Source organism: Marmota marmota, unplaced genomic scaffold (genome assembly GCF_001458135.2).
Source record: "Marmota marmota marmota unplaced genomic scaffold, marMar, whole genome shotgun sequence".
NCBI lineage: Eukaryota > Metazoa > Chordata > Mammalia > Rodentia > Sciuridae > Marmota > Marmota marmota.
In genome coordinates this window covers 9,934,037-9,951,819 of record NW_025999982.1, presented here as the reverse complement: position 1 = coordinate 9,951,819, position 17,783 = coordinate 9,934,037, and the positions used below count along the sequence as shown (strand labels likewise).

Below are 17,783 nucleotides of genomic sequence, written 5' to 3'. Positions count from 1 at the left end.
AAAAAAAAAAAAAAAAAAAAAAAAAAACGGGCGGAGGAAGAAGAAGTGCTTGGTCACATCAATTATATCAATTTAACCTTGCCTCCCCTCCCTAACCTCTGTGTATCCTGAAAGTAGAAATGGAAACCAAGTGGTATTTTCTTCGCTCTGTGCATCTGCCCCCTACCAACCAAATACAGAACCTTAGATTCTAGCTTCTGCAAGTCAGTGAAGGATGAGGCCAAGATCATATGGATTTTATTCACACTCCCTTAGAACATTTTACTTCAATTATTTGTATATATAATAACATGATCAAAGTCCATAAAGGGCAAATGACTTCCCCAGGGTCACACAGTCGACAGAACCAAAGCCCTGTCCTGTCTTCTACTCCAGTGCCCTTCTAACCACACCACACTCAGGAGTCAGCACTGACACTCCTGATCTCACTACCTAGTCCCAACCAAGGAAAGTGGTTTGAAAATAGACCCAGAAATATGTCAGTCAGTCCCAGCCAGACCATGGTCACCTGCTCCAGGAAGCTGCTCTGCATTGCTGTGGCTCCATTTCCCTCTCAGGTCCTCAGCAGCCACACTACTCCATGCCAGCTAGGGAGACAGAGAAGAGGTGGCATATAGCAGCCACAGGGAGGAGAAAGCAAAGAACTACTGAGAGAAGATAGTGCTGACAGTGAGGACCAGGAGCCTCTACACCCAAGTGAAATAGCTCCAATCTCCGGTTTCCTGGTGCCTACAGGAAGCAAAGTCTAAACTGCCCAATTTGCAGGTTCCCAAACTATGAGTCAGGCTCCTAGAACTTGGGAGAGAACATGGGATACCACTGAGGTGGGAGAAATAAATGTCCCTTGGAACTCAAAGGGAGCCTGGAAAAATCCTCCCACGGCAGAGTCAGCCTGCAGCCCAGGCAGGAGCAGCAGGTCCAGAAAGGAAGAGCGAGCCAGAGCCAGACACAGCACTGGGGAGGTGCAGATGCTAACCGCCATCACTGGCAGAGCACATCCATGGTAATCGGGTTACTGGATTATAAAATAGCCACCGGCTTTATTTAGAAGACTAATCAGAAAGCATTTAGAATAACAACATTGCTTAAAAGGGAACCATGAACCACGAGCCCACGTCTTGGAGAACCGCCCTTGGCTCCTGCCTCCTTTTGGGGGGAGAACTAGAGAAAAAGAATCCCAGGGGAATCAGTTAAGCTTCCTTGAGAGACCTGAGAGGAAGGCTGGACTAAAACACAAGCCAAGGCAATTTGCAGAATTGTATATACAGTCTCTAAATGACGGCCCGGTCGGAAAGAGGAAAGTCATTTTGGTTTTTCTTCCTCAAACAAGCGGTGGTGGTCTGGCAGGAGCAGGGTGTTACCCCTTCGGAATTATAAGCAAACACAGAGACCTCGGCCAAAGTCAACTTCCTCTCCTAATGTCTGTCTGTCTGGTTCAAAGGATGTCCTTAGGACAGATGTCCTCCTTGCAGACTGGGCCCCTGTCTCCTGGTGCCCCAAGCTGGGAAAGGACTTTGATGCTCTAGAACAAGGACCAGGAAACCATAGCTATGGCCAGGACCAGCCCGCACCTGTTCTTGTAGAGCCTGTGAGCTGAGAAGGATTTTTACAGCCAGACTCAGTGGTGCACGCCTGTAATTCCAGCTACCCAGGAGGCTGGCAGGAAGATCACAGGTTCAAGGCCAACCTCAGCACTTGGCTGGGGATGTAGCTCAGTGGTAAGGAGCCCCTGAGTTCAATCCCCAGCAACAACAACAACAGTAATAATAATAATGTTGTATTAAACAAAGCCGCACCCACCCACAGGTACATCATCTGTAGCTACACGTTACAGCAGCAGAGATGGGACAGAGACCACACAGTCCCCAAAGCTGAAAACATTTGCTACCTGGCCCTGTCTGTGCAGTGTGCCAACCCCTACTCTAAGAGGTCTCAGTATAGCCTTGTGATTATCTGCAGCACTCCACAGATCTGGTGCTTCAGGGCAAAAGGCCCTCTGCAGAAAATAGTAATTTGTGTCGCTTGTTGGTATCAGAGGCATGGAACCTGGGGGTGAAGAGACCTGTTCCTGGTCTCCTTTGCCTAGCTCAGTGTTTGAGTTTGGTGTTTAGTGAGCATCTTTTGGATCCCAGTCTTAAGGGACATGAAACAGGTTGGCTGCTATTCCTCCCTCTGGGTGACCATCAGCCCTGGGGAGGCAAGCCCAGAGAAGGCAGTGTGGTCAGTATGGCAGTCAGGCTGTGGGGGTGGTGCAGGGGAGGACCTTGGGTTCTGAGTGGCATTTGTGGAGCCTACTCCAGAGTCCCAGAGTCTTCCTCTAAGGAAGGAATTCACGAATAAATGTGAAAGTAGTAGTTCCGTTCATTAGTTCATGAATGAAAACCAATTACCCAATAGGAAACGTACATAATGAGCAAAGCAGTTGCCTTATTAGAAAAATAATGAAGACTTAAATCCTGAGTTGGTATTATGGTAATTCTGCAGATCAGCTAATCCACCAAGAAGAAGGGTTTCTAGGATTTAAATGATATGTTTTAAAGTAGTCTTTTGGCAAGATGCTGAACTATGGGCCTAGCATGCTACCATTTGCACATAAGGTACTATGTCCAACTGTTGTTGTGTGAACATAATATGTCTCTCCAGGAGGAAATGCAAGAACCAGATTGATTATCCCCAAGAGGGGTCCCAGGTGGCTGGGGAATGAGGCAGGAGGGAGACTTTTCACATATACCCTTTTTAAAATTTCTGCTATGATTTTCCACATTATTTTCAGGCATTTATGTGGGATAATTTTCACTCTTCTGAATTTTGGACCACGTATTTAAAAATGTATAAATTTAATATGAAATAAATGGCACATTTATTTGGTGTCTTGAGGAAACTCATTTTCCCTTCTTTCTCATTGAGCAATTGGGGGTTTTTTTGTTTTGTTTTGTTTTTTACAGTGCTAGGGATCGAATACCAGGGCCTCGTGCGTGCTTAGGCAAGTCCTTTAATGCTGAGCCACGTCTCCAGCCCAAGCAATTGAGTCTTGATTACCTACTATGAGCCAGGCCCTATTCTAGGCCCAGAAGGTCCATCTCTGGCTCTTAGTTTCTTCCTGTGTGGTGGGGAGACTAGGTGATCTCTGAAGCAGTGGCCTCAACTTGAGCTTGCAGCAGATTACCAGGAACTCAGACTTTGGGTTCTAATCATTTCCGATTAGAGAGTTTTTGATTTTCTGATGATTGGGTCTGAGGGGTTGAATTAATTAGCATGTGCAAGAATTAATTAGCATGTGCAATAAGTGGCCAACTGTGTTAGTCAGCGTTTCATCACTTCGACCAAAATACCCCTTCAAGAACAACTTAGAGGAGGAGAAGTTTATTTGGGGCTCACGACTTCAGGGCAGACCTTGGTTCACTGACTCCATTGCTCAGGGCCCAAGACAAGGCAGAATATCATGGCAGAAGGGCATGGCGGAGGACAGCTGCTCAGTTCCTGGCACCCAGGAAGCAGAGAGAGAATGCAAGGATCAAGGGACACAGTATATTCCGCCAAGGCACAATATATTCCACCAGTGACCTACTTTTTCCAGCCATGGCCCACCTGCCTAAAATTATCACCCAGTAGTCCATTTAAATTATTAATCCATCAAACAGATTAATCCATTGATTAGGTCACAGCTCTCATCTAATAAGTTTACCTCTGACCATTTCTGCATTGTCTCTCACAAGTTTTCAGAGGACACCTCATGTCCAAACCACTAACGGCTGATAAGACTGCTGCTAACTCAGGAACCACCACCTAGGGTTCCATCTAGGGTCTGTGTTTATAAAGAAACAACATTTTCATTCTAAAAATACCAATGAATAAAGAATAAATTCCTCTAGCTCAGAATGCAAAGGAATCCCTCTCCCCAGCAGTTTAAGAGGACTTCACAAAACAAACATACCAACAAAAGTTAAATGATGCAGTTTCCATTCCATCCACAGGGCCACGGTGGGGGTTAGGAGTCTCAACAAGTCATTCTTCCTGGGACGGGTGACTTAAGGCAGGGCTTTTGAGGAATAGAGAGACATACACCAGGAGAGGCATTCCAGAATCACCAAGCCCAAGGCCCACAGGATATTACGTTGGGTGCCACATAACACCTGTGGCAGGTGTTCCACCTTACAGATTCCATCTGATGGTGGAGGAGTTCCTGACATGGACATTGTATCCCAGCCTGGACACCTGTGCTGGGCTCCAGGGCCTTGTTCATGCCGTTCCCTCGTCTGGAATCCCCTTCCTGGTCCTCTCCACCTCTTTAGGTCCTATTTGTCCATCAAGACCGTGGTGAAATCTAACTGTTCTCCAAGAGGGCTTACCATCTGCTTGACCTATACAGAATTTCATTTTCTGCTTATATGGGGGACTTGATCATTGTTATCTGGTTTTTGTTGTTGTTGTTGTTGTTGTTTTATATGTGTGTTTTTCACATTCATTGGTTGATTCAACAAATATTGCCATTTCTTTTTTTTAATATTTATTTTTCAGGTGTAGATGGACACAACACAATGCCTTTATTTTTATGTGGTGCTGAGGATGGAGCCCGGGTCCCACCCATGCTAGGCAAGCTCTACCGCTGAGCCACAATCCCAGCCCCAAATATTGCCATTTCTTCAGCAAATCTTATTAGAGGGCCTATGGTGTGCTGGACATTATGACAGGTTTTGGAAATAGAATCAGAGGTTTAAAAACCAGACCTGGTTCCAATAGAAAAAAATCCACTAACCAGATAATTGCACTGGTGGAAGTACAATTAAAAACTGAGAAGAATGTTCTGAGGAAGAATGGTCTGAGGAAGAGTATTATGAGAATGTATAAGAAAGGGACCTGGTGTAGACTTGGGGTCACGGTGGACTTTCTGAGAAAATATAGTTTGAACTAAGATTCAAAAGTGAGTACTGGATAGATGGAGAGGAGGTGGGAAAGGGAAGAGTTCTTTAAATAAAGAAAGGGAGAGGACAGCATGTGCAAAGGTCCTGTACCAGGAGGGAACATAATTCAAGGAAAGAGATCCTTGATACAGCATCCAATTTGGGGAAGTTGATGTTGAATTCCCTTGAACATGGCAGTGGTGAGGTGGATTAGGTAGCTGACTAGGAGCTCAGATAAATGAGCTGGGGTAATCACTGGGAGACCACAGGGGATGGGCCATCGATGAGGCCACTAAGAGAGAGAGTCCATGTGAGGAAGGGAGGAGGTGTCTTCTCAGATTGTCACAAGCCCCGGAAGGGCAGAGCATTTTGAGGAAAGAAAGTGACTTCCTAACAGCAGCATAGGGGAAGTTTCCCTCATTTCTCTCTCTCCTTACTCACTGTTACCTGAGTTCAGGTTCTAACTCTCTGTCACCTGTATGCAGCAAGAGCCCACTAATCCAGTTCTTCTCAGATTTTAGGTGTCCACGAATCACTTGGGGGCAGGGGGTCCCTTGATAAAATGCAGATTCTGATTCAGGAGGTCTCTGCTGGAGCTGTAGTTTTGCATTTCTGACCTATACCTTTTTGGAAGCAGGAGAATTGGTCTCCCTGTTTCTGGCATTCTCATACCCAGTGCCCTCGTGCTCTGTGGCCATTCATTGCTCCCAGCGTCACTTTGAGCTCAGGTCCTGCCCCAGCTGCATGTGGCCATCCTTGACTCTTTCCTCTGCTTCCTTCCATCCCCTCTTCATCCCATCAAGCCAAACCCCTTGAGCACAAATTTTCCATTTCTTTCTCTTATAGTTCAGAAAGGGACCGAGACCAACATAGCTCACTCCCAAGTGGAAGGGGACAACTGCAGTAGTTTCCAGATTTTTCTACGTAAAAAAAAAATCTTCCATGAACCCCCTCACCTTTAAAAAAAAAAAAATACTGGTAATTGAACCCAGGGACACTTTACCACTGAGCTACGTCTCAAGCCCTTTTTATTTTATATTTTTGAGACAGCAACACTGAGTTGCTTAGGGCCTCAGTAAGTTGCAGAGGCTGGCCTTGAACTTGAAATCCCTGCTGCCTCAGCCTCCTGAATCACTGGGATGACAGGCGTGCACCACCACGCCGGGCTCCTCTCTCACCCATTTTTAAGTTTACATTTACATTTTTTTTAATCATGTGTTTGCAAAAGATACGATCTCTAGAATGTTGTAAACATTGATATTTTTAAGTAAAACTATGACGTCACTGTTTTAATTTTATCCAGTGGAATCTAAACACCGCAGCAACTCAGTACCCACTATCCTCCACTTCAAAAACTGCACGAACATGCTCTTCTTTAATAGTCTGTGTTCTTTTTCTCCTTAAAATTTTATTTCCATTTCAGTTTCCCCGTGGAATTTTATCCTAATTTTATATATGTAATATATTTTTATGCTTAAAACTCTTTCATTTGTGTCCCCGTCATATTTCTCTGGGATGACTTATATAAAGTTGAAACTTTTTTAATTTCCTAAAATCATAAAGCTCTATGCATTAAGATTTTTCTTCTGGCTTGAGTTATCGTTACAATTACTAACAGTACATAATTGATCAGAACAACACAAATGTATTACTAATTTGGATAACTAATTAATAAACATAAAAATAAAATTATATTGAAAATATTTCTCTTAATGAGATGGTGATAGTAAATGGCTTTTTAAAAAAGACTTATTTATTGCTATACAACATACATATCAGTATCTGACCAGATAGTGTACAGTTTGAATTATCACAGAGCATGCATGCCCAGGGATTATCACACAGGGTTAGAGCTGGCATGTTTCTGCAATTTATTTATTTATCCATGTAAGACCATTATTTATTGCTAGCATGAGACAAAGATCAGCATTGTTATATTTCCATTTTTCATTTTATGTAGGTGTAAACACTGAAAACCCTCATTCACATAGAAACACAAATTTTGTCAGAGCAGGGTCACTTGACTCTTTGATCTGCTTCTGGGTTGTATACCAAAATTCACAAAGTGATCCATCACCAAAAAATCATATTTGAGGGCTGGGGCTGTAGCTCAGTTGGTGGAGCATTTGCCTTGCATGTGTGAGGTACCAGGTTCCACCATATAAATACAAGTAAATAAATAAAGGCATAAAAAATCATATTTGAATTATTTCAATTAGAACTTCCTAATTAAAAAAAAAAGAACTAGAAGCTGGTTGTAGTGATGCATGCCTATAATTTCAGCTACTCTGGAGGCTGAGTCAGGAGTATCACAAGTTCAAGGTCAACCTTGGCAACTTATTGATACCCTGTCTCAAAAAATAGAAAGAACTGGGGAAGTGGCTTGATAGTAGAGCACCCCTGGGTTCAATCCCCAGTAGCCATCCCCACCACCACCCCCCAAATTAGAAACTGTCCCTGTTGGAGAGATTGCATTATTAGTCCTGTGCGTGCTTTCTTGATTTTCTAAGTGTCCTCTTGTGTGGCAGCCAGTGGGAGTCGGATCGGAGACATAGTGGGTTTCTCTCTGGACCAGTAAGTCTGGTTAAAATTTGGGATCCGATGGGTGAGTTTACTTCTCTTTTTGTAAAGGAAGAGAGCAATTATGAAAGAGCAGGTATCAAAGGACTACAGTACCTCTCTCATTCTCCAGATACAGAAAGGAGCTCCCAGAGAAGTTGAAGATTTGGAAACTGATTCTCTTAAAACTTTAGGGGTGTGCTGGGTTCCGTGGTGCACACCTATACTCCCAGCTACTGAGGAGGCTGAGGCAGGAGGATCACAAGTTCAAAGCCAGCCTGGGCAACTCAAAGAGACCCTATCTCAAAGTAAAATAAAAAGATCTGGGTATGTGTAACTTAGAGGTAGAGCACCCCTGGGTTCAATCCCAATGACTGCAAAAAACCATATGCCCAACAAAACTTCAGGTGTGTGTGCAGTGCTTGGAGAGTCCTCCTGTGCTCCCAGAAGTTCACAGCCCAGTTGGAAGTCGATACTCAAGAACCCAAATGGACTCAAACCAGACCAGACCAATCTCTCCAGTTTCCTGTTCAAGTTTCTCAAAGAGGAAAACTTATTGATCCAGACAACGTTTTTATGCCAGATCATGGCATAAGCTTCTGGCCAGGTAGAAGCATTTCCCTAAGCAGGGACCACAGAAGCCAGGCAACTGTTAGGTTGAGCTGATGATCCAGCTACTCCTCCTTCCAACCCCTCTCCAGTTCTATTCTGCTGCAATGCAAATAGGCTCTCTAGTCTCTGAATTCCCAAATCTCCTTTTTTCACCTTTACTTTTTTTTTTTTTATCACATACAGATCTTTCCTCTTTGTGTTGTAGTGATTTATGTACCCCATCACCTTTTCTAACTATCAGCCCCTCAAGGTTGGGTCCATGTCTTAATCATCTCCCAGCATCAAGTTTATACTTGGTAGGTGTCTAAAATATTTGTTGAACAGATAAATTGCATGTCCTAAACTCCTTCATATCCCCCACAGGTCCTAAAATAGTGCCAGATTTGCAATAGCAAGGTCCCAGAAGAACGGGTGAATTAATCAATGAACAAAACAGTAAATTAACAAATCAATGAACTAATGAGCCATTGAACAGTAGCTTGAAAGTAAGAGAACTCTGACACCTCATGGGAGAGTCCAGATGAGCAGAACCATTGCAAAGGATGTGAAATGTATGATACCGGCTGTTTCTAATTGAATGTCCTACTTTATATTTGTTTTTTATAACTGGTTGTAATGGAGAGAATTGCTTGTCATGAAACATCTAAGTAAACTGTTTCCTTTGTGTCTTGTCTTGCAGGTGTGAGCAGCGTCTCCTCACCACAGTGGTATTTGGTCCATACCTCAGCTCGGGTGAGGATGTAAAACCCCGGGCTCTGCAGATGAGTGGTACAGGCCAAGAGGAACCCCTGGCTCCAGCCTCCTTTACAGACATGTCAGCCATGGAGTAGTGTGGACGCTTTCTCTCAGCTTCTCAGGGTTTCTGTCTTTTTGGGTTTTCTTCATTTACCTTTTTTTATGGTTTTGTGGCTGGACATTCATAACCAAGGCAGACACCATGGGAGATCAGCAACTGTACAAGACCAACCACGTGGCCCATGGTGGTGAGAACCTTTTCTACCAACAGCCACCCCTTGGTGTCCACAGTGGGCTGAACCACAACTATGGGAATACAGTCACAGGGGGTGGAATGGATGCTGCTCAGGCCTCGCCCATCTCCCCCCACTTCCCTCAAGATACTCGGGATGGTCTGGGCCTACCTGTTGGTTCCAAAAACCTTGGCCAAATAGATACCTCGAGGCAGGGAGGGTGGGGAGGCCATGCAGGGCCTGGAAACCATGTCCAGCTACGTGGCAACCTGGCCAACTCAAATATGATGTGGGGGGCACCAGCCCAGGTGGAGCCCGCTGATGGCTACCAGTATACCTACTCCCAAGCCAGTGAGATCCGGACCCAGAAGCTCACCAGTGGTGTCTTACACAAGCTGGACTCTTTCACCCAGGTGTTCGCCAACCAAAACCTGCGAATTCAGGTCAACAATATGGCCCAGGTGCTGCACACCCAGTCAGCAGTGATGGATGGAGCCCCTGACAGTGCCCTGCGCCAGCTGCTGTCTCAGAAGCCCATGGAGCCCCCAGCACCGGCTATACCTTCCCGCTACCAGCAGGTGGCCCAGCAGGCTCACCCTGGTTTCACTGGGGGATTGTCCAAACCAGCCTTTCAGGTCGGGCAGCACCCGTCCCAAGGGCACCTGTATTATGACTACCAGCAGTCACTGGTTCAGATGCCAATGCAGGGAGGCCAGCCGCTGCAAACTCCACAGATGCTGTCACAGCACATGCAACAGATGCAGCAGCACCAGTATTATCCACAGCAGCAACAGCAGCAAGCAGGGCAGCAGCGGATCTCCATGCAAGAAATACAGCAGCAGCAGCAGCAGCAGCAACAGCAGCAGCAGCAGCAGCAGCAACAGCAACAGACTCGCCCACCACAGCCTCAGCCACAGCCGCAGTCGCAACAGCAGCTACCACTGCAGCAGCGGCAGAGTTCAATGCAGATACCTCAGTATTACCAGCCCCAACCCATGATGCAACACTTGCAAGAACAGCAGCAGCAACCAGTGCATCTGCAGCCCCCTTCTTACCACAGGGACCCTCATCAGTACACCCCGGAGCAGGCACACGCTGTTCAGCTGATTCATCTGGGCTCCATGCCCCAGTACTACTACCAAGAGCCCCAGCAACCCTACAGCCACCCCCTCTACCAGCAAAGCCACCTGCCCCAGCACCAGCAGCGTGAGGACAGTCAACTGAAGACTTATTCTAGTGACAGGCAGGCCCCGGCCATGCTGAGCTCCCACGGGGATCTGGGGCCTCCTGATACAGGAATGGGAGACCCAGCAAGTTCGGACCTGACCCGGGTTAGCAGTGCCCTCCCCCATCGACCACTCCTCTCCCCCAGTGGGATCCACCTCAACAACATGGGGCCTCAGCATCAGCAGCCGTCTCCCAGTGCCATGTGGCCCCAGGTATTCTCACAGTGGAAGTGTCTCCCCCATCTCAGTTTGTTACAGGGCTAGCCAGGGCTGAGCCTCTGCAGTGCCCAATCCTCTGTCCACTTATCAACCTCTTTCTTCTTTATATGTTTCATAAACATTAACCTACATGTGTCAGACACTGTCTGTGCTGGGCGCTCAGTTTTGATTCAGTCCTTTGCCCATAGAGCTTATAATCTCACTAAGGTGATAGTCAAAATACTGTATCATATCCTAAGTGATTCATGTAATGATCAAGATCTTGAGTTACACGCCAGGGACCACACAGTGAGGATGGGTGTCTCACCCCCTTAAATTTGTATCCTCTGGGTAATCCCTATGAAACTGATACCCCTTTGGGACCATTATGACAGCATCTCTCAAAGTTCAGAACAGCAGTTCTACAGAATATTAATGGATATTGCTGGAGAAATAATGGATTTGTTGGATAAATTTGGAGTTTCTCAGGGTAGAGGTTGCTATACTGTAGGGCTTCTTGGAGCCTTTAATGTGCCAGTGTGCATTGTGACTCTCCCAAAGGGGATGCTGCATATAGTTGCAGAATTGAACCTTCGCTGTTACAGAATCTAGGATGGTAACAGGAATAAGCAAAATGGCCTGGTATGAGACAATTGGTAGTGGTGGAGACTGTAGTAAACTGGACAGCAGACACCCTGTCTCATTCAGAATTTTTTAAAAAACAATCTAGCCAAATAAAACATGTCTGCAGGCCAGATTGAGTCTGTGAGCCATGGTTATTAACTCTTGGTTAGTTCTGATAATGACCACTGTGTGCACCGAGTACTTAGGCATGTTCCAAGTGCTACAGACTTGTGCGACAGGGTCTTGGGAGAAGGGGACCCCAATCTGGAACTAGTGGGTGGAGAAAGGGCTTAAGGGAAGCTGAAGGCCACAGGTGAACTTGCTCTGGACCTTGTTTCATCAGGGACACAGACCAAGTAGTAACTGGGTCTGTGAGGGCCTTTGTGAATATAAGGATGAGAGTCCATGGCCAGGGCTTTTAAAGCTTTTATAAAAGAAACCTGCATGTGGTCTCGGGGCCTGAGGCTGAGTCATCCAGCTTTCCTCTGTGTTCCTTGTGGGCATGAGGATGGTGCCTGGTCTGTGCACAGAGTGGATGCACTGGGAGAAAGGTGGAGGAAGTTTGCATCCTAGTGGGCTTGTGGCTGCTCCAGGAAGAGGGCAGTGGTCCCTAGTCAGGGGCATATAAGTGAAGGACATCAGGTGCAGAAGAGTGAAGGCTTAAGTGGGCATGAGCAGGGTCATTGGGAGTGGGAAAGCTCTGGAAGGCTAGGCCCTAGTGTTCACATGGGTCAAAAAACCCCACTTCAGAAACACAATTTTTTTTCTCTTTCTTCTTTTCTTTCGGTGTCCTGCTTGGCTCACAATTAGATGCACCTACCTGATGGGAGAGCCCAGCCGGGGTCCCCTGAGTCAAGGTAGGATGAATGGAGGCTTGGTGGTATTTTCGGAGACTGGGAGTTTTACTGGGTTGTTTCTCATGATTAATTTTTAAATTCAGGGTCAATTTTTCAAAGAAGCATAGGAATAATAATAGCAGTTGTGTTTGAGCAGTGATTGTGTGCTTGGCACCGTGTATTGTGTATAGTGAAATAACACAGTGGTTATCATGTGCCTTGTCAGTAGGAAGCCCTCCGTGGTAACGCATTTGCCTTGTGTATGTAAGGCCCTGGGTTCAATCCCCAACGACCACTCCCCTCCAAAATAGCAAGCATTCAATAACCATTTAATCAGTTAGGATTTATTGAGTGCCTGCTGTGTGCCAGGCACAGAGCTGGGCTTTGAGAATGCAGTGGTAATACCGTAGCCTGGCTCCCTCCTCTCATAGCCATGATGAAAAATTAAAGACGAAGCCAGATCCTTGTAGACTGCTGAAATATGTGGTACAGACTACCCCAGGGGATTTACCCCAAGGGACTTAAGTGTCTCTCAGAGAAGCCATTCAGAGGAGGTGTGCTCAAGCTGACTCTGGAAGGGCAGTAAACCCTCGGTGGGAGAACCCCAGTTCCTGAAGGCCTGGGATAAGGAGGATGTGTTGGTCAACTCTCATATGCTTTTAAGAAAGCCCTTTCCCACTCTGAGCCTCAGTTTTTCATCAAGTTGGGCTTGGTTCTCTGAAGGGTTCTGGGCATCAGACAGCGGAGCATTGGAAGAATAAAATGAGTATGCTGTGGGTGAGAGGTCTTGTGATAAACTGCTGTTTCTCCTTCCTCAATGTGTGTGTGTCCTCTCCATTTGGCCCTACCCCTTGAGCAGTGGCCAACCCAAAGGAGTGTTTGGGGAACAGTTTGATGCCAAGAGCAAGCTGACGTGCTCCATCTGCCTGAAGGAGTTCAAGAGCCTGCCCGCCCTGAATGGCCACATGCGGTCCCACGGTGGAATGAGGGCGTCCCCCAGCCTCAAACAGGTTAGCAGGACCTAGTCCCTGGTCCTTCTCAAACCATGTGCTGCTTGCTTTGCTTTGCCGCCGTCAGAAAAAACTGTGTGAGAAATTGGGATGGGAGCCCTATGTGGGCACCTGGGGAGGCATAGTTCTCCCCAAACCAGATAAGACTTCAGCTTGGATGCTGGGAACCAGCCAGGTCAACAGCCCTACTTCCCTGGCCTTACAAAGAAGGGTCAAATAGAGGCCCCTCTACTTCCCAGAGAAGACAGAAAAAAAAAAAAACCCACACATGTAAATGCCACCTTATTTTTAATTTTTGCTGCTTGAAAGACCCAAGTCAACGGCCATTAGGGCCTTCAAGATCAGTGGTCAGTGGCCAAGGAAAGAGGATGTAACCATCAGGCACTCGGCCAGAATTTTGTGTTTGCCAGTGCAAAGGTGTTTGGTTCCAGTATCCAAAGAGCCTTAAACACCCTCTGGATTATCCACGTAGAATATCTAGGTAGTACACTGTCCATGAATTAATTAAGTTAATTAAAATTCAAAGAATTTTCTCAGAATTTCGTGATCTTAAAGTCTAAGAGATTATTTCTGTGTTAATCAAAATGTGGATTACCCAGATCTGTTCATCTCCTGGCCAGGCCAGATAAAAGAACTTCACTTTTTAAAAAATAACAGGTTTTGCATTTTCAGTGTGATTTCTTAACCCAAATAAAATATAGGATAGGTTGCCAATTTCAGCCTGACATAAGAAAACTGAAGCCCATGGAATTAAACGCTCCTACAGAAGATCATGTATTTTGTTTTTACTGATTACAAGTCAGTGTCATTGTCCTTAAAAGCAATGACAACCACAAAATTTTAAAAAATATTTTAACATACAAGTGTTATATGGTCAAGATGTTTTAAATGTAGAAAACAGAATGCATGGCCTTATCTACCTCAACTGCCATTACTAAACTTAGGGACCCAGGCTTGTAGGAAGGAAACCACCAGCGGTGGTTCCCTGTCACCCACGCCTGATGTCCTGGAACCTTTTGGGAAAAGCAAGTGCATCATCCCCTTTGGGAGAGCTGCTCTCAGCCCAGGATCAAAGCCTTTATTGTCTGTGTAGGAGGAAGGAGAGAAGGCCCAGCCGCCTCCGCCCCAGCCGCCACTGCCGCCTCCGCCTCCACCGCCACCGCAGCTCCCTCCCGAGGCAGAAAGCCTCACGCCTATGGTCATGCCCGTGTCTGTCCCTGTCAAGCTTCTCCCGCCCAAGCCCAGCTCTCAGGGGTTCACCAACAGCGTCGTTGCCGTCCCCTCCGCCAGAGACAAGCCAGCCAGCTCGGTGTCGGACGACGAGATGCCTGTGCTCGTGAGGATGACCCTCTCTCCCCCTCACTCCCCCCAGGGGGCTGCCCCCCACGCGCCTGCTGTGAGTTGCTGCTCTGCCCCACCTGCCTGGAGTGGGGACATCCCTTTGCTTTCTTGGAGATGGGGATAGCTCTTCCAGAGTCACTGACCTGACCTCCTCTTGGGGCTGAGCCCCCCTGGCCACCTGCCCACTGCCCATTAAACACCTGTTACTCTTCCAGGTTGATGGGCTGCATTGGACACTTCAAGGTGTTCCCAGGCTTAAACAGAGGATAATTTGGTTGGAAGTCACCAATACAACCATGCCAGTTATTAAAATATGGGATAATTTCTCCAGGTAATATCAGTTCTTGCCCAGGGCCCTGACTATTTCCCAGGACCAGTAGACCTCCCCAAATCCAGCCATCAAAGAGGTAACCCCTGGAACTGCCGGGCCTCAAGGCTGTAGCCCTGGCATCTATTCTGATGATCAGCCTTAACACATGCTTAATATTTTCAACATCACATCTGCTTAAATACCCTGGAGAACCCAATTTGTTCAAGTTCCCAAAGTAGTTCTGCTGAGAGCCACCTACCCCTAATCTCAGGAAAGCAAAGTGATTTGTGTTTCTCACTGAACTGTTAACGTTCTCCTTCCCTTCCTCAAATTCCTCTCTTTCTCTCTCTCTCTCCTGGGGAGACTGACTGTATCACACTTGTCCCTTCCCACAGAGTAGTGTGTTGGGTCCTGTTTCTCCTTAGAGAATAGATGGTTGCTGAGAATCCAGGAGGCAATGAGAGTAGAGTTGAGCCAGAATAGGATTGGAGAGCACAATTAAGGGAACTAGGAAAGTCCAGAAAGAGACAGTTTGGTTCTATGTGATACCAAGGCCTCAGAAGAGAGACTGATAGAGAACCTGTTTCTCAGAAGATGACAGGAGGGCGTCAGCAACAGGCAGAGATGAAATGGCATATCCAAGCCACCTCTCTGCTCAGGGAAGTTCCTGATTTAAATGCACTGCGTTTATTAATCTTGGAGAAATTTCAGTCAAGGGTTCCTAGTCACACAGTAGTCACAGTCCAGGCAGCACAACCAAGCCTCATTCATTCAAGATGGTGGCTGAAGAGATGGATGGCAATGCAGATAGTCCCCTTACAAGTTTTCAACTTTATAGTGGTACAAAAGTGCATTCAGTAGAAACCATACTTTGAATTTTGAATATTGATCTTTTCCTGAGCTAGCCATATGCAGTTCAGTTCTCACTCACAATGCTGGGCAGTGGCATCAAGCCACAGTGCCCAGTCAGCCCTGCCATCTCTAGGGGAAATAACTAAGACTCCATAGTGCGCTATGATCCTAAGGTAGGATGCTGAGTAGGTTAGGGGTGTTCAATGCATTTCCACTTAAAATACTTATAATGGGTTTATGGAAACATAGCCCCATCATAAATCAAGGTGTGTTTGTACACCAGGTGGCCTGAAGTAATGAGGCACTAGGGACAGACAAGGGAGTTTGGTGTGAGTTTGCACAGGAGATCATTGTAGGGAAGTTCTGAGCAGGCTTTGAAGGGAGGGATGAAGTTGGCTTAATTGCAGGGTAAGAGACTTTCTAAGTCGAGAGATAGGCTGAAGTGGAAACATGGGGGTGGAATTGAATGAATGTGAGCAAGATCCTGGCACGCAATGTAAAGAAATTAAAATGTCTTGGAGGAGCCTTGAATTCTGAGCTCTGTGTCTCACCAAATAGGACAAGGGCAGTTGAGCCCCTTACCCTCTGAGAGTATTGGTTTAATCCCTTGAACTAGAGAAGGTTGGACTCGTCAATAGTTCTCCCAGTTCTCTGTAGCCAGAAGCTCTTTTATTTTATTATTTGTTCTTTTTAGTTATACAGGACCATAAAATGTATTTTGACATATCATACCTATATGGAGTACAGTTTTTATGGTTGTACATGATGTTGTAGCCAGAAGGTTTTAAAAGCTCTTGGTGCTTGTCTGCACTTCCAGAATCCAGATAGCTTAGTGGGGTGGAACATTGTAAATACTTCCTGTCACATGACAGCCAAGTGTGACATTCTGAGTAGCTTCTCTGGTCCAAGTGGCTCAGAGCCTTGCCTGGAGGATGAGAAAATCCTAGAATAGAGGTGGAATAGCAGGACAGGAGGCTGGAGGAGAGAGCCCAAAAGGGACCTCAGGCCCTGTGATCTAAAGTCTAGATTCCAGGGCAGAGCTGAGATCACTGTGAGGTCCGAGTGTACTTACATGACCTCATCAGTCAACCAGAAACAGGGCTAAAGTTTCAGGATTGCTCCTCAGTTGGCGTTGGGCAGGGAATTGTTGAGCCTCCTTCCTCCATTCTCCATAGCTGCCTCTCTCCACCTCAGCCTCCTCTCTGTACCTCAGCCTCCCCTCCACCTCAGTTTTCTCTTTCCACCTCAGCCTTCTCTGTCCACCTCAGCCTCCTTTCTCTCCCTCAACCTCTCTTCATTTCAGCCTCTACCCCGCAGACTCAGGCGGTGAGGAGCCCTCTGGTGGGGAGAAGAGGTGGGCTATGGAGCTGTGGCCTGAGAGGGAGCTGTGGCCTGAGAGCCCCCTGTGGCTGAGGCAGGACTTAGGAACCTCCACACTGAAGCCTGGAGCCTGAGACCCTCTGCTGCCTTCTTTCCCCAGCTCTCTGCCTTCCTAGACTCCTGTCTTAGAAGTTGGCAAGGCACCTTGGAAGACAAGGATGCTGAGGGAGAGCCTGTTGCAAGCAGGAGGAGCTCAGAGATGAGGGGCCCAGTGGGGCAAGTCACATGGTCTGGAGGCAGCCTGTCACATGACCATGGCCAGCCCTTCCCATCACCCCCTGCTGTTGCTCCTATCAGGCGCCACCCTGGGCACAGGGGTTGCTGGGAACTGCAGCTGTGACTGGCACCTGACTTGCAGTGCTCAGGAGGGTACCTCAGACCGCTCAGAACCTTTCCACAGGTATCCCTGCCGCCTCCCCCACCCACATCAGCCCTTGACCTTTCAGGGCTGATGCTGGCACACGACCCAAGTCTGTTTCTGTTTGGCTTTGGCATGCCCTGCTTCTCTATTGACGTGCATGTATTTACTTATTGAGTATATATGTATCCATGTGGCAGATCTTCCTTCCAGACTAAGCTTGGTTCCGTTGCCATAAAATAAACTAACTCTGCTGACAGGAAGCCAGCCCAGGAGGAGGGCTTGCTACAAGTGAGCTGCAGTGCAGTGCAGCAGTGAGGGGTGGGCAGGGGGGAGATTGAGCAGACCCCCAGAACGGGGCCTTCGGGGTCGCAGTGGGCCTGGGCCTTCGGGATCACAGCAGAGCCCAGTGAGGGTCGCCGGCCCTGGGAGCCCTGCCAGGCTGTGCCCCTCTGCCCTGCTGCCCTGAGCGGATGGTTCTGCCCCCTTCTCAGAACATGGGCTCGCTGTCCCCGCGGAGCCCACTCAGCTGGATTCCACTCAAGCAGATGGGAATGTAGTGAGAAGCCAAGAGAATCTGAATTGATTTCTTTCGCCCACCCACCCTT

The 17,783-nt window shown here is 47.1% G+C and overlaps 1 protein-coding gene across 1 annotated transcript in view; it reads left to right on the top strand.

Annotated features, from left to right (window-relative positions):
- Trerf1 (transcriptional regulating factor 1) overlaps positions 1–17,783 on the top strand; it is a 136,302-nt gene that overhangs the window by 85,522 nt on the left and 32,997 nt on the right. The window contains exons 4-7 of the mRNA XM_048805727.1: positions 8,752–10,479; positions 11,899–11,945; positions 12,784–12,934; positions 14,028–14,398. Of these exons, the coding sequence (XP_048661684.1) occupies positions 9,010–10,479; positions 11,899–11,945; positions 12,784–12,934; positions 14,028–14,398 (2,039 nt within the window). The 5' untranslated portion in view covers positions 8,752–9,009. The remainder of the gene's footprint in view (positions 1–8,751; positions 10,480–11,898; positions 11,946–12,783; positions 12,935–14,027; positions 14,399–17,783) is intronic.